The sequence below is a fragment of the Fistularia commersonii genome, chromosome 25 (genome assembly GCF_037954325.1).
Source record: "Fistularia commersonii isolate RoL2024-O1a breed Wild chromosome 25, RoL_Fcom_v1.0, whole genome shotgun sequence".
Taxonomy (NCBI): domain Eukaryota; kingdom Metazoa; phylum Chordata; class Actinopteri; order Syngnathiformes; family Fistulariidae; genus Fistularia; species Fistularia commersonii.
The window spans coordinates 7,486,134-7,509,412 of NC_141308.1; the positions used below are offsets into that span (position 1 = coordinate 7,486,134).

Here is a 23,279-nt window from a genome sequence, read left to right on the forward strand (position 1 = left end):
GGCTTGTCCACGCTGCCTTCAGTTGGCACAGATGGCTGCTTGGCAGGTGGAGAACAAGGTCAGGGGAAGGCGGGGGGGTCAGGAGATGACAGGTTTAATGACATTGTTTATCCTGTCGTCTCCGTTGCTGTTCAGCAGCGGGGCAACAAAATGGAAAATTTGCAAATCTTCTCCGGCAAACAGGTTTCATTTTTACTGAACAGGTTTAATAACCTCTTTGAGATCTTTTAAATTGATCCTGAAAGTCATGAGTGACCTGATGGTTGTTTCTATGCCATCTGGAGAACATACTTGGGTAGGCTTCTACACACAGCGTTACTACAAATGTGTATTGAAGCAGGCATCCTGTGCGACTGTGTGTGTGTGTTCCCTGCTGTGGTGGAAACACACCGTCCTGTCTGGGATACACAGCAGACATACCAGAAGGGTTTACTGGAATCTGTTGTTGGTCTCAATATTCAATCATCGGGATTTTCTCGGCCCCTACTAATTTGATCTGATAGCAGATTGTGTCGTCCGTGACCAGATTGTGCACGTTAGACAAGAGGTTCTCATCACTACAGCGATTAGTGTCTTAACTACCACAGCTGCATCAGCTGCCGCTCTAGACAGGTTCAGTGATGAAAAGTAAACAAGTCTCTCGGAAATTGGAATCTCCATTTTATTGAACGTTATGCCAGTCTGTTTTAGTCCGAGGTTTATATTTAGAGAAAATAATTGAGCTCCTGGATGAAAAAGCAATGATGCGACACACGGCCTGAGGAAGAAAAATGTTATTTTCCAAGATCACTGACAGGGCAATCACCACGTGGTCTTCCTATATTTATTTATTTTTTTCCGAATTCGAACCGGCAAAAAGCTGAATAAAGAATATCACAGCAATAAATAGAAGGAGAAAACATCCCAAAAAAAAAAGTTATCGGTTTTGTTATCACATGCAAGAAAAAACCAACTGATTCTTAAAGATAAAAGGTGTTAGTATCCTTAAAATGTCAATGAGCTGTGAGACAGCACAGGGAGGTTTCACATCATGGAGCAGAAACCCCGGCTCGTTTCAACAGTTGCGCTCATTTCATACAGAACTAGACATTCTGTGGAGAATCAAGAAATGTGGCTTGTAAGGCGACTACCTCAGGGTTTGTGAGGGGAAAAAGGTGCTACTTTCTACACACCCACACTAACATCATGACGATGACTAAGAGTTCCATTGTCACACGTGAAAGGCAAAGGATTCATTTACACGGAAAGAAAAAAATAAGATACTGTATAAGCTTCAGTGGAAACGTCACAAGCGGGGAGGGGGAACTCACGACGACGTGCACGGTACAGAAGCAGGGGTTCCGCTGCAGCTGCAGGGCAGAGGCCCCTGACACGATCCCTGGTTTAAGCCTGAGCGACTTAAGGTTTGTTGCCATTTTTTTTTTTACCATAGTCTGAAACAGGCAGTCTCTGGGTCCCCTTTAGCTGTGGGACGGAGGGCCTTTACTAGAGAGCCCACGCCCCCGTTTGTTTCTGTCTGACTCGGGACGGGTGTGACGTCCCCTGCTTTCGAAAACTGCTCGCAGGCACGTCATCGGCTTCGTCTCGACGGCGTGACCTCTGGGCAGTTGTTGTCGGGGGGGGGGGAAGTGAGGGGGAACCAGCCCACTTACTCTAGGTCTAAATAAATAGCTTAATTCTATGAGCTTGTCCCGTTCCTTAGGGACAGCAGTGAAATCAGGAAAGATGCATTTTTTTTTGTGAAAAAAAAAGAAAAGAATGGTGGATCAAACTTCTAATTTTTCCACTCTTACGACACTAAAATCATATCAAGAGCAAAAACAAAACTGACTCACCTGCTGCAGAAAAACTTTTTTTTTGTTTCTGTTGTTACCTTTGTACTGTTAAGAGCTAATTCCACCACTTGTTCTCTGCAGACCACCTTGAGAAAGACCTGCCTACAAAGAAAGCTGGCAAAATAGATTAAAAAAACTGAAAACATCTCAATTAAAACAGCCTCTTATTTTTTTCATCCGTGAAAACTTTCCACTCAAAGCTAAGACAAAAAAAAAAAAAAAAAAATGAAAGGATCTGCAGCTCCTCAAATATCATTTGATCTCTTTGAGGCACAACAACCACAAGCACTTTAGAGTTCACTCAAACAGCCAAACCGTGTGTTCACACTCTTATAGATGTGACCAAATGCTGAGCCTCTAATTCAAGCGTTGAGTTTTCAAAAGTTGCCATGTCAACTGCTTCAGAGTTGTGTCCCCTCTGCTTCCTCCCTCCTCCACCTCTCTCACGCTCTCTCTCTCTCTCTCTCTCTCTCTCCAAGTCACAGAAGACATCCTGCTGCGTTCGCTTGGAGGACATCTTTTTCTCCACCTTTCTCAGCTTTTGGAGCAAGATTTCCAACCATCCAGCCTGGAGATCCCTGAGGGTTCCGGGGGGGGGCTGTGTTGTGAGGGACCGGATGACAGAGTCGTCCCTCCCCACCCCCCTACTCCTCCAGAATCAGTCGGGCCAGGCCACCGTCCTCCACCTGTCGAAGGTCGCGCCTCTCCAACCGTGCTGCTCAGGAAGACGACGGCTTTCCCCTTTATCTTGTCTTCACACGTGGGCAGCGGTGCCTTCGCTCCTCCAGCCTCCCGCGCTCTTGCTCTCGCTCTCTTCCTGTCCAGCTCTATCCCCATTTTTGCTCTCACTCTTGTGATTGGTTGGTTTTCTCACGGTCTCTCTCCTGTTACTTTCACACAGTGGTGCTTCGGTTGTAGCAGTGGAAAACGGGTATTCTTGTTTGTTCTTTTTTGTTATTACCCAGATTAAAATACCGATGAACTAAGCTTGACACAGGCCTAGTTCCTTTCCAGCAACCTGCGGGATAAAGTGGCGTTTTAGGAAAAGTTTCATTGGTTATTTTAACATTCTGAAACTCAGTTTATACCAGAGAGGACCTGCTTACAGTCTAGTACTGGGACAGTCCAGTCACACCATGTTGGTACGCCCGCTCCCCCTGGTAGGTGGAGTCCTGGGACAACGCCACATCGATCTGGGACTTGAACTCATCACCGAGGTAACTGTCCTATGATGGGTACAAAAAAAAAAAACACTGAGAAAAAAATTGAGTATTCCACTAGACATTCCCTTATTAACTTCCAGACAAAAATAAGTGCACAACTTAAAATTCCAAAACCCTCGGAATATATGCGCAAGCGGCTCTCAAAGCAGAGTATGGCCGCTAAAAATAGAAGGAGCGAAAGGAGCAACGAGTGTGAGTGGACAAACCTGGGAGAGCTCAGGCTGGGAGAGCCCCGGCTGACTCATCTGTGACGGCTGACTCATGTTGATGTACCCCTGGGTCAGCGGCCCCTGGGAGAAGGGCTGGGAGCCCAGGTCCTGGCTGGCCTGGCTAACACCCATAGGTCCTCCGTGGTGCCCTCCGTTCCCGCCACTGTGGTTCCCCATATTGCCGCGATTACGTTGGCGGCCGCCTCGAGTACCACCACCTCCACCACTGCCAGCCTTTCCTTTGAGACTGCCGCGGCCTGGAGAAACAGCGGGGTGAACAACTTTTAGACACAGCGGTCAACAATTTCCTTTGTGATATATAAAGATGTTCTCATATATATATATATATATATATATATACACAGACACACAAACATATATGTGTGTGTGTATATAAATATATATACACACATATATACGTATATATGTGTGTGTGTATATATGTATATATATACATACACACATATATGCAAACATATCTATGTATACATATAAACACACACATATACGTATATATGTGTGTGTATATATATATGTATATATATAATATATATAATATATATATAATATACATATATAAATATATGTATATGTGTGTGTGTGTGTGTGTGTGTGTTCACATTGACTAGTATCTTAATTGATTTAGAAGGCGTACTTCTTACGTAGCAGCTTCTGCTTCAGAAGCAGATTTAATCAATAACCTGGTTCAAGCAGCTGCCAGTTAATCTCACCTGCTGAGGGCCCGTTCACCTGGCCCATGTACCCCGGGGGAGGTATGGGGGGCATCACAAGGTTGAAAGGGATAGGGATGTTCATGGAGTTCATGGGATTGGGTCCTGTGCCGATCATGCCAATCTGATCATGGGTCTGGAAGTACATGCTGGACGAGCGTCCTGCAGAACGAGAATTCTGTGGTCATTGTGAGCCCACTGCTGTGTTGCAGGTGAAAGCGAAGATCCTATTCGCCCAATAACAACCCAGGTTGATACATTATATTACCAGAGAATGATCTAAAAAAATATATATAACCCATAGTCTCAAGATGACAGATACTTTCTGCCACATCTTCATTCCACCAGAATCCTACACTGATCATGTTTTTCTCTGCCTCCTGTGAGCGATTGATTCCACCCTGTTTCTGTCTTGTTACTTTCACACAGTGTAACCATGGCAATGGCTGGCATGAAAATACCAAAGAACGAAGCTTAGCGTATCCTTGGTTTCTTTCAAAAACCACTTGTTGTGTGTGGAACTCCTCACCATTGCTGCTGCGATCGTACACCGACCCGGGAATGAGGGCCTCCCTGGCATCATACATGGCCGTGCTCATGAACCGACCTCCCTGCAAAACCACACAACAAATAGAACTAGTCACTTTCATAGGAAGCACGCGGACGAAATAAATTCCCCCTCACGAGACAGCGATCTGTTTGCACAAAAGCAAAACCAGGCGCGCGCGCAGCAACTCACAGGGTTGATGGTGTTGACCAGCTTGCGAGGCTTGCTGAACTGCATGAGGCTCTCTCTCAGGTTGTTGAGGGGGCCTTCAACAAGCACCTTCTGCTCCTTGTAGTAATTCAGCAGGTGGTTCCACAGAGGCTGCTTGGACAAGGCTTTGGGATTTCCCACAATGATCACGCCATACCTGGAGGACAGAGTCACGACAATTATTAATGGCTTTGTGATTAAAAGTTCATGATAATGAGGAACGTAATGAGAACTCAGTCACGGGTGGTTACCTCGCCCTGGTAAGGGCCACATTGAGACGACGGGGATCGTTCAAAAAGCCAATGCCCTGGTGCTCATTGGCCCTCACACAGGAAAGGATGATGAAGTCTTTCTCTCTTCCCTGGAAGGCATCAACACTGGCGATCTCCACCTCCTACAAGAGGAAAGGACTAGCATTTAAAAGGGAGAAAGCACTAAGATTTTAGCCTGACGTGCTGTTCCAAATGTCATGTTGCACACCTGCTGCTTTTCACTGTGTCAGAGATGACAGACATGTGAGTTGATACCAGCTTTCTATATTTATAACATACAAATTCTGAAATTGAACATCCACATATGGTCTCCAAATGGATGGAGACACATTGAGAATATATTCGATATTTAGATATCGAGTCCTTTACCTGGTACAGTTTGGTGTGAAGGGAGCCGCTGAACTGCATGTACTGGACCAGGTAAGACCTCTGGCCCTCATATGGGGTGATGATGCCAATCTGATCAGGCTTTGCTCCAGCTTTGAGCAGCCTCGTGGTTATTTTCTCCACGTTAGCAGCCTCAGTTCTGCATGAACAAAAACCCATCCTCAATAGTTGATTATGCATTAACTAAAAACTGTATGAATATAGTTAAATATATAAAAAGATGGATTTGCATAGAATAAGGTCAAGGGAGTTGAGACCTGTTCAGATAGGATGTTCCAGAGCTGGCAATTTCCTCTTGGCCTTGAGTGACATAGAAGAACATTGGCTTGTCAGGCTGCGGCCACTGGAAGTCAAAGCCCTTCTTCACCCGGTCTCCTACGGGGGTAAACAAAAGAATGTGATTCATGATGGCTGTGGCTGTCAAGCAAGGTACACAGAAAAGGAGAATTAAATCGACTTAGATGTGCTTGGTTGCTGTGTATCTATGCATCTGCATTGCTGCTGTTGCTGATGTGTAAAAGCTTCATTACTCAGTCAGTTTGGTGTGCTGTGGTCACGGACTTTTCACTTATTTCACTTTCACAATATATGTAAATAACTGTGATAAAATCTTGTTGCCTTTGAGGCTGATAATTGTGACCACAGACAATCAATAGTTTTCACACAATTTAGCTACACTATACAATATAAACATTTTGCGACATTAAGATTAACACATAAAAGTGATATATCTCATTTGATCAAAGCAGCACAGATTAAAAATTGACATAGCATTCATTTTCTCAAGATTTGCCTTTTAATATGAATTGCATTACAGTTTTTGAATATTTGTTAACTGCACTGTATGTTATGAAACTTGCAGGGTCTACACATGTAAGAAATGTTTTAATTTCTTATTTTTATTTTGACCCCGCTATTTACCACCACAGACTCTAAATAGATGCGATGTCTCATTAACAATTATGCTTGTGGGGAGTTTGCATGGTCTGATAACAGAATTTTTGTTGCGGGCTGAAATTTGACCTTCTCTTTAATCCACTTGCCAACCCGACAGAAAATGCCATTGTCATTGACAGTTTGACATCTGTCAAATGACATGATGTCAATTTCAGCTGTGTAATATTCAACCAGCCAGTGATAGTCAATTCACACAGAGGTTTCTATATGGGAGTTCACTGCTGACAAAGGGTAACACGGCGGAGGCCTGAGCAGGTATATAGAAGGCTTAAGACAAAAATTAATAATTGTTATTCACATCTGATGCTGTGGTCTCACCTGCAGTGACTCCATTCTGCAGAGAGCCCTCGTAGAAGATGTTGGAGGGGAAGGCACTGAGGGCCGGATGCATGCGGTACTGGACCTGCAGACGGATTGGCCGAATCCCCAAAACTACCAGACGCTCGAACAGAGACTGGGAAAGGCCGGCTTTAGCTGCCTTCTTACACATTACCACCGGGCCCAGCTGGCAGTGGTCACCCACCAGAATTAACTACAAAGAAAAGCAGCATTACAAAATGAACCAGCAAATCATCCAGACAGAAAATGCTTTTTCATCACAATAAATCCTGTGAAAGATTAAGAAGCATTTTGAAAATAAACACCAAGCATTTACCTCCAATTTATATAAATCATTAAAGTAATTCTAAGATGAGACATTTTTCTCTAGCTGAATGTGAAGATTGATGTGCCATATTAGTGGCAGATAGTCCCTTAACTGAGCTTAAATAATACTTAAACTTTGATTAAGTGGAAAAGAATTTATTGAGACTGGAAAGAGTTAGAAAGAGTTTTATCAGGGTCTGCTGAGCACCATGAACTTATGATGCGAGAGAATAAAAGATGTGTGTTTACTTAATGTGGACATTTAAAATTCACTGAAAGTGATTATATTTGAAAACTAATACTGTATGTTGTTAGTATGCATATAAGAATTCAGGAGGACATTGAAATTCACCGATAAAGTAGGAAGTACAATTGCAATTGATGAATGCATGCATCAAAAAATATGCTTGACTCATTGTTTATATCGCATGGCTATTATGGAGCTGTTACCTGCTTAGCCCCCAGGACGACAGGTACCATGCACTCTGGCTCAGTGGCCTGGGTGCTCTCGTCAATCAGGATGGATCTGAACTGCATCTTTGCCAGACGAGGGTCTCCCGCCCCAACACAGGTGCAGCAGATCACGTCGGCATTCTGGAAAAGACAAAGCAGATGCATTTACATGCTGTGAGGTATCATTAATAATATTATGATTAAACCTCTCTCTCCATTAATACACTTTTTGGGGACATGGTCTATTTCCAGTGCATTTGAATAATTTAGTGAAAGAAATCATTGGGGGGGTTTAATATCCTTTCTATATTAGCACCTGTTAAGACCCGATGCCAACATGCATCCTGGGTGATGATTCTAAGTGAACAGTGCAAGCTTGAACAAACATAAGACCGACTGAGATGGGCCACTTAGTAGCCATTCTTTTAGCAGTGTCAACACAAATGTTTCCCAGGATGCGAAAAGGACTGCGGTAACAAATGAGATCATTACGACATGCAGCTGAACTAATTCCAATCATTATGATGATATTGAATAACGTCTAAAAATGTAAAAAAAAAGTCCATGGAAATATATGAGCCAATAAACAGCTTGGGTAATTTTTTTTATTTTTGTATCATTCCTATCGGACTATCTGACTAAGGCCAAGCATCTACTTGCCAAGTCTGGACTGTCAGGGGAAAAAAAAACGCATTTCAGTTGGAAAAGACTTCATACCATAAGCAGCTCTCTCTCAGCAGTACGTCGCAGAGCCCTGTAGCGTTTTTCATCTGATGAGGAAAGCTCTCCAGTCTCATCCTTTAGTTGTTGAAGCTTCTGAAGCTCTGGCATACTGTGGGCATAGATCATTCCCACAGAGTAAGAATTCACTGACGTGTAATAACCTCAGCATCAAAAAGAATCTAACCAAATTACTTATTAGTATTTTTGTGAAACTGTAAAAATGCATATGTGCTATCACTGCTTAGTTGTAGAAATAAACAAACACCTTAAAATTGTTCTCCAAAAGCAATCTTAAAAAGAAATAATTCTCGCCGGAATTATATACCTGTCCATGTTGCGTGTCTGGTTGTGCAGAGCTAGGAAGGACACTGGTGAGTCAATAGCCTCCCTGCTCTTAGCACACAGCCTCACAACTTTAAGGCCAGTTTGGTGGATATTCTCTGTCAGCTGGTCAACAGCAATGTTACTAGGCGCACACACGAGCACTGGTCTAGAGGGACAAAAGTTAGAGTTAAGTTTTAAGAGAAAAAAAAAAAGGGCAAGCTTCCCTTCAACAATGGATAGAAAAACATTGATGAAAAAATGTTTATAAAGTATTTCACTAAAATATAAATAAAGCTGAATTTAAAATGCTTGACCAAGACTTTAAAAAAATGCACCAGTAAAACATACAATATGAAGACAAATGAATAAATCAATTAGGAAAAAACTCTCACCCATTGCCCTGTCTGGCTAGGTGATACACAATGGTGGCTGAGGTCACAGTCTTCCCTGTGCCAGGGGGACCCTGGATGAGACTAAGCGGACGCTGCAGCACCGTTTTCACTGCATACACCTGTGTAAAAAAAAACACTCATCTTTCTAACAGTTAAGAATGTGTATTCAAAAGTTAAGATCTGATTATTGGGTTTTTGGTTGTAGTTTTGGTGTTGTACAGACATACAGTAGGTTTTAATAAGGTTTAACAGTAGAGAGCAGTATTAGCTTCTTCCTACTACTTTACCTGGGAGTGGTTGAGGTCAGGTAGTCCTTGGGCAGTGAAACGTTTGGGCAGTTGGCACTTGATGACCACATCCTCCACCTCATGTCCCAGCAACTTGTGGTAGATGTAACCAGACACTGATGTCTCATCCACAGCAAACGTCTTCAGCGCACTCTGCATCCTTAATAATGAGTTTGGAATAGTGAGACATGGTTCGATTAAAATGTCCGCTTGTGTTAATGTTGACTGTAAGCATTATCACACAAATACAAAAGTTAAAAATACAACCGGTAGTCAATATGTTGTGACAATGGAATCAATCGGTGACGTGCACTCTCGTCAAATCTCAAAAACAAATTTTGACTGCATGGAATATGCGCACACGATTGTTTAAGAATAAATATATGGCCATGTCATTATACTGCAGCCCCCTTTTAAGTTAATGAATGACTAAGTCAATAACAAATATATTTACAGATCAAAAAATGGGTTAGGACTTAAATACAGGTTTCTTTGGGTTTTTTGTTCCTTTTTTACATAACTGGCAGATATGAAGACTAGCGATAAGACATTCTGAAGAAGTGTGAATACCTGTCAAATGAAGTAGATTTCCAGACAAAGTCAACCTGAAAGTTGTGTGGGATCTCCACTGGCGCCCCCGCACTACTCCGTAGCTCAATAGCAATCTCATCACCATAGTCTGTTGCAGGGAATCAAGGAAACTGGACAGCCCGTTCTTGTGGATCAAAGAAATGGTTCTCCTTTAGCAATCTGGCCAGTCTCAGAGGTGCTTTATTTAATACAGACTTCAAGGATAATATTATCATTTATTGTAATTCATCTTTGAAGTAATTCATCTTTGAAGATGTCAGGAGACACTACTTGATTTTGTGCAGTGAAAAACAGTAATTATTCAATCATTGATACTTAACACACTTAGCATTTCAAAACATTATTTTGATAAAACAACAAAGAGACCACACCTACCATCAAGTCACACATTACTAAGTAAGGGAACTAGCACATGGTAAACTGTATGAGCAAATCTATAAATAATTTGTTTTGAAAAGCAGCTGAGGACTGGGAGAGATCTGAAGACCAAAAATGTTTTTGTAGCTACCAACGTCTACCACTAGATGCTAGTAAAGGTCAATATTTTGCTGACAGCACATGAGTGTCATGCAAAATAAATTTAGGAAAATAAATAAATAAATGTTTCCTTCAACAATCTGATGAATATTTGGTCTTCTGAAAAGACAAAGGATACTATCAGGGACTTTGATGACGTGGCCAATGCCTTTCCACGGAGGTGCCAGGTCTCCCTTGTACCGCAGGCATATTTCATCTCCTTGCATCAGTCGCATGTCTAGGGGAAAAAAAGGGACAAAAAAAATACAATTATGCTTAATAAGCAATATTGTGCATCATCAGTGTGAAACAAGAAGTCAAATGACAAATACCCGAGTCTGTCTTGGGAAGGGTGAAATAGGCGATTCTCTTTTTGTTCAAGCCCAAGTCCCACCTGACGGTAATGTTATCTTGAGTCTGCAAAAAATAGATCATTTTAAAATGTGATTCAAATCGTAGAAAAACAAAAAAACAGAAAGGAGAGGAACTTACTTCTAGGGGATTAACACAATTTTTACAGCTAAGTTTGTATGTTGGATATACCGAGTTTGCTGTTTTAGCGCAGCATACTAATTGAAAAAATTTGTATCCGTTAAGGCTTAGCAATCAGAAAAAACAAACAAAAAAAAAACAGTATACTTGTGAAACAATGGACAGGAAGGAAAATTGCAGTGGAAGTTCATTGCTCCCAACATGTGTTTACCCATGTTCCTGACAACAGATAAGATGTTTGTTATTATTTTCTCTGACTATAAAGTTAAGAGGGGGGTAGCTTAAATGTTATGAGTAGCTCGGTTTGTGAGCCACTGTTATTTCCTGTAGTTTGTATCTGACATATGGGTTTCATTTGATCCCTGCTTTTGTGCGTCGCCATAAAAATTTAGAAACCACAATATTCCCAAATGGAATACTTAAAGGATACAAGAGAAGCTTAAAGTTATGATTTATCTCTGTCTTCTAATGCTTAGTGAGGAAAACTAAAAAAACATCTGTTGCTCTACGAAAGTTGCTGGGGGGTTGTTTAAACTAAGTTCCACATGTGCCGTGACTACATTAAAAAAAGCTCCATGCTATACACAGACATTCTGAAAGAAACAGTACAAAAAAAAATTTGTGTGTACCATTACTTCAATGTTCCCACTATTAAATATAACATTAAATGAGAGCTTGCATTAGTGTCAGAAAAATTAACATCTCTATTACTGTATAATTAAGGATTTCTGTAGAAAATTAAGATCTGAGTTTTTTTTCCCTTAAATTAAAGACCTGAGATTCTTTAAGCTTCTTGTCATAATCAGCTTCCAGCTTTACAAGAGGCCCAAAAATGTTCTGGTACTGGTAGGCATCCTCATAGCGAAGCAGAACATGTTGGGGCTCTTCATCAACGCCTGGCTTCTCCAGGTCTTCCAAGGTTGCAGTAGGATTTTCCTGCACAAAAATTAACACAAAAAGACAAATGCATTAATCACTTTGTGTGTAACAAGTACCTGCACTGACCAACCCACTATGACCGTTGCCGACATGGTCACAACCGTATTGTATTTTGAATGCAAAAACAGTTATGCTGTACCTTCCAGAGTTCTTCAAGCTTGTTGATCTGCTGGGCAGCGATCTGGCGGGCCCTGAGCTGCTCCTGCTCTGAGGGGATTTTGACCAGCCAGGACAGGAAGCAGCGGTCCTGAATGAGAGGCTGCCACTGTGAGCTGTCCCAGTTGATGTCTTTCAAACTGCTCTGACTGGCACATGGTTGCCTGCAGGAGCAACAAAGCAAAAACGTAAGATTCCACTTGTGGAAGTTTTCAAAATCCGCCTCTACACCAGGTGTCAACTGCATAAGAAAAAACACTCACCTGCACAGTAACACCACAACAGAGTCTGCTTTTGCTGGGATGAAGCCCAGCAGGAAGACATTACGACAGCCACAGTTATAGCACTCAAGCACGGTTTCCCCCAGAGGCCCATCTTTATGCAAGGTCACCTCCTTGGACTTTGCTCTCACCAGGTGGTTTACAATGTGGCTGAAAGTTAAGAGGAGAACAATTAATGCACCAGCTGGATGTAATGAAGAGCACTATAAATCTGTGAACAATTGAGGTATATCTTCTATTGTTTCATCCATCCCTTCCCCAAGGGTATAATTATGTTGTATCAAACTCAAATGAAAAACATGACTGCAAAACATTCCACAAATACAAAATGACACAAAAAAACACAAATTGGTTATCAACTATTATTCATGTAGTGATGTATTTTATTTTTCCATGTGTATATGAGCACCTTTACAAGGAGTGTTCTTACCTCCCAGATGTGTTTCCACGGCCATTACAAAACCACTTCTTGCTAGTGTTGCAATACACCACACAGGCTGGATCATGAATCCCACAATAACTAAAATAAAGAAGAGTCAAGTCAAAATCTAACCTGGTACAAAATATCATTACTCAAAGAGTGACATCATTGAAAAGAAATCATATGATCAAAAAAATGTCTGAGGAATGGATATTGTTTTGAAGGACGAATCTTTTGTTGGCACGAGGGAGAAATGGTTCTGAGATAGCTATTTGGTTGACTGGTCACTTCTATCTACCGACTACTGGTACTTCGGATCTTCAGTGACTGAATTGCACTTCTTGTAAGTTGCTTTGGATAAAAGCGTCTGCCAAATGACTGTATTGTAAATGTAATGTAAAGAAAGAGAAAGAACGCTTTAAATTTGGGTTTAAACTGATAATGCCCTCCCATTTTTATGAGGTCAGGATTTCTTTCGTGTTCGTCCTCACATATCATATATGCTTATCCAGAATCAGAGACTAATAACAAGGAAAACGTTCATTGATGATGCCAAATGCTTTTCAATATCTCTTATTTTGCATGTCCTTTACCTGCAGGCGTGGATAGGAAGATCCTTGGTGTAGTAGGTGTCCTCCTCATCCTCCTCAAAGTTCAGCTCCGCCAGTAATTGACTGGCTTTAACAACAGGGTCGTCTCCATTCTGAAGCACCCCTCCTGGACCATTTACCTGAGGGGCAAATGTAAATTAACGAGTAAAATAACGATTTAAAAAAACGCTGAAGTAGCTAGTCCTTTGACGTAACTATTAACAATCGGAGACAATCGATTATCGGGCCCCAATCAATTACTATGCTCAGTGTTTATATAACTAGTATTAATTGTTTTACTGTCCTATGCAAATGCTGCTGTCGGTTACGAATAAAGTATTGATACATTCAAGAGCTAGAATAAAATAGTAGGGCACCGTGGCCGCTCGGAAAAACTGTCAAATCTCGACGACTCTTGCTCATTTAGTAATTAATTCCCAAAGCTTTGACTTGGTTAGCTGTGCTAGTCTGCTAACTCTGTTAGCTAGTTTGCTAGCACGCTAGCCAATTAGCGGGATAAAGCATGGTGACAGATGGAAGGCGTCATTCATGCTAACCGGGGGTAACTTGCCCATTGATGTTGTAGGCTAACGTTAGCAAATTCACAGCATTCTGACAACAAGTGCGAACGCGTAAAGCCACGAACCTGGCTGTCTAGCTGACTCTGGGTTTGGCCTTGGGTCTGTGTCTGGCTCGGCAGGGTAAAATCGGTGAAGTCGTACTCGGAGCCCTGGGTGTCCGCTCCCAGCAGCTCGGCTTCCTCGGTGTCCAGGAACGTTAGAGTCTGCGAGCTCGGCCCGTACGCCTCGACACTCATCGTTTCGTCGTGTTATCAACGGTACTATAGCTGTGTCCGACAAAATAAACCCCTAACCGTTGATGATGAAGACAAAAATAAATAAAGGGGCACAGAGTAAAGATGAGAAAATGACAAAACACTGGTGGTGTGGAAGAGATACAGGGAGCCTCGGCTTTGGCTGCGTTCCATTCGGCTTCTCGCCCACTCGTTCCCTCCCCTCTCTCGCTATTACTTGCGTCCTACCTCGAGGACGCAGGAGAAGGGAAGGAGACAAGGAGACACGAGGGAAAGGAACTGGGACACATTATTGCTGCTAATGCCCCCTTGTTAAAAATCATGAGGTTATTTCAGCTAGGACTATAAATTCTACCAAAGAGATTTTGAAAACACATGTAGCATTTTTCCACATTGTAAAATTCTATTAAGGTATAATTCAATTAGCTTACATAAGGACTCAGTCAAAAAAATGTCGTTATGCTGCTGTCAGCGCAGAAAGTGGATCTATTGTGTATGTCCACATTATAAGAGAGCGATATAGTCTTACCATAAATCCGCGTTTTGTGAGGCAAAGCACTATGAAAGGGGATGCCGTGCTTGCAGTCCGACAGGAGAACCTGTGATGTCACAAAGAGGAGGAAGGAAAGCAATGACGTCACACAGGGGAAGTTGCACGCAACATCTGTGTGAGTGTTTGTGAGCCGCAGTGGCGGCGGATAGGGTTTGTTGGGAGAGTTTGTACCGAACTGTGGAAGGTGAGGATGTGATGTCATAAAGGAGAAGCCGGTAAAGTTGACGATGTCAACGTTAGAGAAAAGAAGTCATGACATGTTCTCCTTAGATTGAGCTTATGTTTGTTGCTGTCGTTACCTGCAGGACTTATGTTTTACTTTTCTTGACCCTCTGGGAAGCTTTGCAAGTGAAGGTCTGAAATTTCTTTTGAATCCAAGGTAACACAATTATTTTCTTATTTTCACAAAGTTTGGGGGCCATGTACAAACAATTTGTTGCTTTGGGATGTCGGATAAATAAAGGCCTTGAAGGTTCAGATTTCTGCTGCTCTTTATCATTAAAACTCTTTGGTGCGGCTTTACAAGCCATAATTGATTTTAAGGTTATGCCACATTGTGTTAATACAATGCCTTACTCTTATTGGTTAGATCCTAAGAATTTCCTCAGATCTGTGAAGAATCCGCACGGTGCCAAGAAATCAATTGTAAAAAGCATCCCGCCAGTACTGTAAGCCATTATGAATGTGCCATGAGACAAAGATCATGTGACCTGCGTCCTGTGCGGATGACACAAAGCAAGCTGAGCACTTAAAACCTGCATGCCTTTCAAAATAAAATTAATTTAAGAGGGGAAAACCTCTGTCTTCTGTGTCTTCACATTTTTGTTTCTGTGTGAGAAGTCAGACAGAGTCAAGCAGCCAAGACGTGTCTCATGACTGAATGGTGATCTGGCTCCCTTATTCGATGCTTACAGTCCTACAATCATTCAGTCGAAAATAGTTTTGCCAAATGAAAACGTGGACATAAATAAAGCCAAAACATTTTTAAAAATGTTAAATACATACACATCAGTTGCAAAATTTGAAGTGAATATGATCGATTTTTTTTCCGTAGTATATCATTTTGTTATTTTGTTATTATTTATAATTTTTTGCATAGTCCATTTACACACATTGACACAAGGTAGAAAAATAACTGTGTACTGGGACAAAATATGAAAGGGGAGGTGTTTTATTATCACAGTTTTGAGAAGAATTTGCCGTACAAATGCACCCACTGGACAGATGTTATCGGCTTATACACCTATTGCAAGTGCAGTGTTCTCCCTGAGACAATAGATAATTTTAGAGGTGGAGTTTTCACATATGAATTGCTCATATCTAGGTATTCCTGAAGTGCAAAACAAACAGCGAATAGGAAATGACATAACACACGGAACTGGCGGAAGCAGAAGCAGGACAGTCACAAATGGCTGCAATTTGCATTTTCAAAGTGCAACTGTAAAATAAGCTTGTCACAAGAACCTAAATTGAGAGTGGCTATCCTTTTTTTTATAAAAAAAAAAAAAAATGCTAATACAGTGAAACAACCTTTTCCAATGAGAAGCATTAAAATGTGTTAGTATCTAATCTCACAGTTTTCATGTTTACAGAGTGGCAGACCAGAGGTCACTAGATGTGACAAAATGATTTCATCCTTGAATAAAATAGGGGTCTGTCCTTGTTACAAAACCCTTAGGTTATTATATATCAAATGAGAGAAAATTAGACATTTTTATACACAGTTGGTGCTAGTTGAGCAGAGACAAAATGAAAAATGTATGCTTTCTTGTCTTGAACATCAGCATTGTGTCACTCTTTTGGCTGAAATGAAAATTACAATTATAAACAAACACACTGGACTTCAAGGCTTTGGTAGACGGCACCCGATACTACTGTCAAAAGCGACCATTTAAGACACGCTTATTTTTCCATTCTAGGTGATGAAAACAAAAAAAAAAAAAAACGTGAAACTTGACTTGCTGTTATCTCACAACCTCATTATACAATGTTTTGTAATCACTTCAACAAAACTCGGCGAACCGGTGGTCCACTTGGTCAATTAACCGAACAGGCTTTCTCAGAAGTTATTAGTAGACATTTGTGTACTTGTCAGATGGTTTCCTCTCCTTGCTTGTTTTTTTCCCGCTCCAGCAGTTTCAGCATCTCCTGTACGACAGCTTGAAGGGCTCTGCCGAGCTCCTGGCTGCTGTAGGGTTTTCCTAGTGGAGGCACGTGGATGAAGGCGGCGCGACCCTGACCCAGGTACAGAGACGAGTAGTAGGTGTAGTCACACAGATACCTAGGAGTGAGGTGAAAATGAGCACGCATAAAGGCTTATCATTCCATTTCTGCGTTATCAAACAGACGCCAGAGGGGCAAAAAATCGAAGTAATCCAATTGAGATTGGATGTGAGCCAGCAATGTGTAGTTGCATTTGCAAAAGTCCTCTAAATGAAGTTAATTATTCTACGTACTCGGTAACTTACTTTATAAGCACACATATAAATGTACCTGTATATATACACTATACAGATACACTGCACTGAGTTTTCGCAAGACAGCGATGAGTGGAATCTGTCAGAGTTCACTTACATCTATGATGTGAGCAGATCGTAAAGCAAATATCTTTCATTATCACAATATGGACAGGCCTCTATGTAACATATTTTGTGAACGTTTAGAATAAACTGCTATATTTGTGGTGCTGTGAGTATTCCGTCTATATTGTGCTTATGGATAGGAAACAGGCTATTATTTACCCATTCTGTTTCAACAATGCATTTTCCTGATCCAAAACAACAGTGGCGTATTTTGCTTTTTTTCAGTATTATTCCTATTGTTGTCATTTGGGAGAGATCTTAAAGTAAGGCGAGGCACAATGATTAGATATCTGGGTGACCTTTTGACATGTAAATATAATGAATGTTGGCAGAATTCCACTCATCTATTCCGGTCTCAGGTTCCTGGCATTATGCACAACATATACAACAAGGCCATTGTTAATTCTATTAGGAACGTCTGTGCTTTGCTTAGAGTGACCGGGTCAAATGACGGCCGTGAAAAAAAGGCCCAAGTTTGTTTTGCCAACATCACTCACCGTCCCGCGTCTGTCGACACTGACACGGCGACCCCCACGCCCGAGTCGCTGACCCGTTTGCAGACTGCCTCCATGTCCAGGACCGAGTTTATGCAGTCTGGGCCGCTCTCCATGCAGCATTCGGAGGCCGGGTGGAAGCAGCAGTTGTCCAGGCGTTTGTAGCCCTTATTGTGGCCACATTGCTCCAAAGTGACTGTGGTGGCCAATCCGGAGACACCAACGTGCACGACCAACTGCTCACACAGCCCAAAAAGACATAGATGCATGGAGCGGGTCGAGGTTAGTCGCTTTGGCAGTTGATTGTTGTCTTGTTGTCGAGGTTTAGCAACATTTCGCAACTGCAAACAGAAAACGTGTGTTTCGTTTTGTAAGTGTCCTTGCTGACCTGTGGCTGGTGCTGTTTCCATAGCGATGGTAGTAGAGTCTGAACAGCCTGGTATTCAACAGGCACCTCACACACATAAAGATCGACTGCCTCACCCAGTCCTAAGCGCTCTAGTTCCTGCGAGCACAACAAATGCGAAGTGTGCTGAAAACAGGCTGGCCCTCAGGAAAAAAAGGCTTTGAGTAATAATGTACCTTTCAACATGTGTCATTGAGTTTATAATGCTGGTGCTGGTGTAATAATGTCACAAAAAAAAATTACATTTCGGATCATTTTCACTTGTTTTCTTATTCAACAATGGGAACTTTTCAGGTGACATCTCAGTCGTTTCTGCGCAACCAATAACTTCTTTGGTACCTGAGAAGCCATTCTAAAAGGTGTAAAATTATTATATATTAACTTATCACCTGTTAGGGGCACTAGGATGTTCAGCGAGGCAGCTGAAAAAAAATCAAACTGCATCCGGGAAAAGACAAAAAAAAAAAAAAAAACACACTAGTTCCTTTATTTCAAATGGACAGTTCTATTACTGATTACCTGAACAGCCACCCAGCTGGAGTTCACCGCATGCTCTCCGAATGGCTCGAACCCTACGAAGCAAACAGACTGGCACGATGAAATGACACACCATAGAGATACCGGAGGAGAGTGAGGATGCTTATCTGAAACACTGGTGATAAGAGGAATATGTAAAAAAATAAAATGTCAATCATGAGGACTAACTCACTCAAGTCTAAAGGTTTTCATTGAGTTAAACATTAATTTTTGAAGATAAAAGTCCCACCATTTTTTGTACACAGCTTGAAAGTTTATATGTACAGTCATTTAGGTGCTTTCTGTTTTCAATTTCAATTTCCCTAGCCCTTGCAACTCCTTAGAATAAAGATATGGTCATGACACGTGTATAACACCAATATTACAGTAAAGTCAGCAGAACACCAACCCACAACTAAGCAGTTCAGACAAATCTATTCCCATTTTAAATAAAATCACTCACCTGTCACTATGACTCTCTTCTTATTGGTCATCATCTCAGATTGTCATTATTACGGGATAATTTCCACCCACAGGTTTTACTGGGTTGTCTTCACGGGCTGTCCCGGTCATCTGGCTCGGACTTGGAAGGAAATAAGACACAGAAACCAAAGTGTACTTTATTGCCATCTACTGGCCTGGCATGCAACCATCCGCACCAGCTCACCCCGCCAATAAAGCACCAGAAACACCCAGGAGTGACAGAAATGTGCTGAGAAAGACCCGCGGACCAGGATTCACTTCAACCGTCTTGTATGTGGCCGAAAGAAAACAAGAGCATATCCTTTTGATCCGAGGCCTGTAATGCAGCGGATTGTAACTCGAGCCAGATGTGCAGGGAAAATGAACACCAGACATCTGCACGGCACTCACAGATAACGGTCGTGGGACCACTGCCCCGATGGCTGAGCCATTAAAGTGAATTAAAACACCAAAAAAAAACAAAACAAGTAAAACTCCTCCCTCCCTCCAAGCCGAAGCCTCCCCGGGAGTGTCGATTTACTCTCATCCAGCTGTTCCAGTGGTTTTACCGAGCAGCCTCCAGGTGTGAATGCAAAGCAGTGTGAGTGTGACGCAGGGCGTTGGTGAAAACACACGGGCCCGAATAGTCTCTCCCGAGGGACTTCGTGTCAAAGGACACTTCTCTGGAGCGCTTGAGCAACCTCTGCGTACTTCATTACCTGAGTTTGGGAGGACAGACCTCGGCTTGTCGTCAAGAAGCCAGAGCTAATCTAATATCGTCTTATAGCAATGGCCCTTTTTTCTCCCCCAGTTCCTGGTGTACACTGCGGTCCACACCCCTGTGTTGCAAAAATGACTCACACACTTTGGACACTGCACTCGACATGGCTCCGGAGTGGCACGGAGAGAGGAGAATTTACTCCGCCAAGTATGGCAGATTTAAGATTTGTTTGTTCGTGTTACAAAATCAACATTGATTCATGCCTTCGAGCCGCTTCCCTCTGTGCTCGCACTCTCGCTCTCACGCACACACTCAGTTACACCTCCGCCCGCCCACCTACGCAACCTGCACTGCGGTCGGTGGCTTCACAGAATCCCTATCCTCCCTCAACCCATTCACCTCCCTCCGCGTCTCCTGCGTCACTTGCTATGTCAGTGTTGCTATGGAAACTAACGATGCCCTTTCTGCTGGATGGTACTGATGCAGACGGTCGTCTGACTGTCGTCACTGTCCACGGGCAGAATAACAATATCCTGCTGTAGTTTCCGCAGGCCTGTCTGGACTCAGTGCTTATTTTATTTGACCGGCTGCGGGAATGAAAGTACCAGAGCCCTGAGTTTGGTCCGGGTTACGAGGAAAGACAGATTCACTTCAAGTCTGAAGAAATGTCCCCCGTTCCATCAACAGAAGAGAGTCGATTCAGTGAATAAAATTTGAATAGAGGATTTGAATCCTTGCTCTGGATTGATAGATTCTTCGTTAAGTTTCTAAATGGCGCCAGGGCTGTTCAACAAGTGTCGCCTCACCCCACGTTCACTTTTGCTGTGCACATGTGGAATCCTTGTTCTGTTGTTGCCCATTTTTCCCTTGTGATACTTTCGGTGCACTTTCCTGGCCCTTAACGTGACACCTCATTCCACATCCCTGCAGTTGGAAAGGCGTGAATGTCACCATCGAGCCGGGGGACTAGAGGTGCCGCGGTCGCTTTATTTGTAAATAGTGTTGAAACATATAAACATATGTTAAAAAAAACAACAACAAAAAACAGTTATCTGGTTACATGACCATTACCCTACTTCACCTCGCAGAATTTGACTTTTCTGTCCTTGTTTTGAACAATCGAATACAGAATTCTCTCAAACTGACTCACCTCTGCAAGTCTACTTTTTGTTTTGTTTTGTTTTTTTTTTTCCAGCTGCCAGGGCCGGAAAGATATTTCAGTAAAAGCCCGTTCCTCCTTTCCTCCTCTCCTCGGCCTTCGCCTCTTACACCTTCCCCGCCCAGCCTCTCTTTTGGCGACCCTGAGCTTTTTCGTGCTATGACATCAAACCACAATGCATTGCACTGTTTGTAGTTTACCGACGGTCTCCATGGCGATGGGGACTGGCTCTGCCCCTTATTCAAATCCAACCGGAAACCAACGTCATTTTGGGCCAATCTGCGCTCTCTGGAGTGACATAATGGAATTTTTAGGGCTAGAAAGCGAGCGGGGTCTGGCGCGGCGCATAGCAGTCGTGCCATCGGAGAAAGCAGCGTATCGGCGGCGCAGCGGAGACCCGGGGGCCCCGCGGACGCGACGCTTCAGGTGCCCACACGACGCACAAGGAAGTAGTAGGGGTGGGGGTGGGGGGCCGGGAAGGATAAAAGACACGTAAAAAAAAAAAAAGGAGCGATCAGCTGATTTACCCCCCTCCTCCCATTCCTCTTCCGAGTCTGGATGTGGCTATCGAGCGATCGTTGATGCGCAACGCCGAGCTGTCCCTCATGTGAGGGCGGAGAATGGAAACGAGCCTCTACCCCGGTTCCGTGAACGCACCACAGGGCTCCGGCGTCTACTCCCGCGGCACCATGATGAAGAAGGAGATTAGCCTGAACTTGGACGAGCAGAAGCCCGAGGGACTTCTTAACTCTTCGGACTTGGGGCTCCTTAAGCTGACCTCCCCGGACCTGGAGCGTCTGATCATCCAGTCCAACGGGCTGGCGGGCGCCGCCGCCGCCTCCGCCGCCACCGCCGCCGCCGCCAGCCCCGCGTCCCAGTTCCTGTACACGAAGTCGGCCAGCGACGAGCAGGAGTTCGCGGAGGGATTCGTGAAGGCTTTGGAGGACCTCCACAAGCAGAACCAGCTGAGCGAGGCGGGTTGCGTGTCCGTGGACCGCCTGGAGCTCCTCGGATCGTCCAACGCGGTTAACTCCGGGCTGCAGGCGTCCGATCTTCCGGTTTACACCACGCTGAACGGCTACGCGGCGAGCCCGCTGGGCGCCACCACCATCAACTACTCCACGGACACCATCCCCTTCCCGCCACCGCCGTCGCATCTCAGCCCGCAGCAGCAGGCGGCCGCGCTGTCGAGGCTCCAGTCGGCCGCCGGCGCCGGCGTGAAGGACGAGCCTCAAACGGTGCCGGACATGCAGAGCTTCGGCGAGAGCCCGCCTCTGTCCCCCATCGACATGGACAACCAGGAGCGCATCAAGGCGGAGAGGAAGAAGCTGCGCAACCGGATAGCCGCCTCCAAGTGCCGCAAGAGAAAGCTGGAGAGGATCTCCCGGCTGGAGGACAAGGTCAAGACCCTGAAAACGCAGAACACCGAGCTGGCGTCCACCGCCAGCGTCCTCAGGGAGCAGGTGGCCCAGCTGAAGCAGAAGGTGATGAACCATGTCAGCAGCGGATGCCAGCTCTTACCCAACCAGGTCCAGGCGTACTGAACTCCCCAAGTATTTCACGGATGTCTTTTTTTTGCAGCTCTAAATGTTTGAGGATGCAGATGTCCTGTTTTTTTTTCTCATTTTATATAACCTAAAAAAAAAAAAGCCCTTTGCCCTTAAGTGTACAGAAGCCGTTGTAAAGGCACCCTGCAGATGAGGAGGACTGCTCTGTGCAGAGAAGGCCTGGGCCCAAGGGGCTGCAGGTGAAAATCACAGGCTAAATGACCGTAAGCTTGAGGTGGAGACTCCTAGGAGCGTGGCAGCAGAAAAAAGACGAGACAAAACTTCCTTGGACTCAATTTCGGGTTTTGTTTTCTCGGAAGCCATGTAGCAAAACTGCTGTCTGGGACCTGTGCAGGACGGCGTTGACCTGCATGTAAACTGGACAATCTCAAAAGTGCAACCAAATAACAGGGTGTCACCAAGTGCTGTCATCCAACGTGTAATATAATGCCTTACTTGTTTACAAGCACTTAGCAATGACAAATATAATTTTTATTTACTGAAACATTTCTTATGTTACTTAATGGTCTTATTTCCTATTTTTTTTGCAAAATGAACACTGCATGTATTGTAGCCCTTGTGTACGGTTACCATTATATTTTTCATTATGATGGCGGCTGTCTAGTGTGTTTTTTTGTTGTTTTTTTTCCGACGCCAGACTTCCATGAATGTATGTGTATGTGCTGGGAAGCCCCCCATGTATCCATGTGTGATGGACTTTCAGTTCTCTACATGACATTTATTAAATTCACTACATTACTACAGCTGCTGTGTTTTGTGTCATCCTGAGTATGGGGGCTCTGTTCGCTGCTGTGGTCAAAGGGAATGTCTGATAAACTGCCTT

At 43.5% G+C, this 23,279-nt stretch overlaps 3 protein-coding genes across 3 annotated transcripts; 1 reads left to right on the forward strand and 2 right to left on the reverse strand.

Moving 5' to 3' along the window:
- Positions 1-71: 71 nt before the first annotated feature.
- On the reverse strand, positions 72-14,187 carry LOC147219043 (regulator of nonsense transcripts 1-like). Its single transcript, XM_086172353.1, has 24 exons — positions 13,828-14,187; positions 13,185-13,321; positions 12,601-12,690; positions 12,153-12,320; positions 11,873-12,053; positions 11,569-11,730; positions 10,635-10,719; positions 10,442-10,540; positions 9,766-9,874; positions 9,196-9,355; positions 8,909-9,027; positions 8,518-8,682; positions 8,187-8,301; positions 7,467-7,610; positions 6,690-6,903; positions 5,672-5,789; positions 5,397-5,553; positions 5,007-5,149; positions 4,738-4,912; positions 4,528-4,609; positions 3,999-4,160; positions 3,265-3,524; positions 2,942-3,061; positions 72-2,853 (listed from the first exon to the last, which is right to left on the reverse strand). Exons 1-23 carry the CDS (start codon positions 13,996-13,998, stop codon positions 2,945-2,947), a joined length of 3,333 nt encoding a protein of 1,110 aa, XP_086028479.1. The 5' UTR covers positions 13,999-14,187; the 3' UTR covers positions 72-2,853; positions 2,942-2,944.
- Positions 14,188-15,703: 1,516 nt separating this feature from the next.
- On the reverse strand, positions 15,704-21,052 carry LOC147219044 (pyroglutamyl-peptidase 1-like). The gene is made up of 6 exons (XM_086171982.1): positions 20,880-21,052; positions 19,010-19,129; positions 18,550-18,602; positions 18,013-18,129; positions 17,628-17,860; positions 15,704-16,829 (listed from the first exon to the last, which is right to left on the reverse strand). Exons 2-6 carry the CDS (start codon positions 19,041-19,043, stop codon positions 16,640-16,642), a joined length of 627 nt encoding a protein of 208 aa, XP_086028108.1. The 5' UTR covers positions 19,044-19,129; positions 20,880-21,052; the 3' UTR covers positions 15,704-16,639.
- Positions 21,053-21,188: 136 nt separating this feature from the next.
- Positions 21,189-23,197, forward strand: jund (JunD proto-oncogene, AP-1 transcription factor subunit). Its single transcript, XM_086171980.1, has one exon. The coding sequence runs from the start codon at positions 21,509-21,511 to the stop codon at positions 22,430-22,432; it is 924 nt and encodes a 307-aa protein (XP_086028106.1). The 5' UTR covers positions 21,189-21,508; the 3' UTR covers positions 22,433-23,197.
- The last annotated feature ends 82 nt before the right edge of the window (positions 23,198-23,279 follow it).

Excerpts from the sequence above, each read along its gene's own strand:
- LOC147219043 (XM_086172353.1), bottom strand. The coding sequence starts at position 13,998 with ATGAGTGTCGAGGCGTACGGGCCGAGCTCGCAGACTCTAACGTTCCTG. Across the intron at positions 11,731-11,872 it reads AGCTTGAAGAACTCTGGAAG|GAAAATCCTACTGCAACCTT; the intron begins GTACAGCATAAC and ends ATTTTTGTGCAG. Across the intron at positions 5,790-6,689 it reads GCAGAATGGAGTCACTGCAG|GAGACCGGGTGAAGAAGGGC; the intron begins GTGAGACCACAG and ends TTACCCCCGTAG.
- LOC147219044 (XM_086171982.1), bottom strand. The coding sequence starts at position 19,043 with ATGATGACCAATAAGAAGAGAGTCATAGTGACAG. Across the intron at positions 18,130-18,549 it reads CCAGCTGGGTGGCTGTTCAG|GAACTAGAGCGCTTAGGACT; the intron begins GTAATCAGTAAT and ends TTGTGCTCGCAG. Across the intron at positions 16,830-17,627 it reads GTGTCGACAGACGCGGGACG|GTATCTGTGTGACTACACCT; the intron begins GTGAGTGATGTT and ends CCTCACTCCTAG.
- jund (XM_086171980.1), top strand. The coding sequence starts at position 21,509 with ATGGAAACGAGCCTCTACCCCGGTTCCGTGAACGCACCACAGGGCTCC.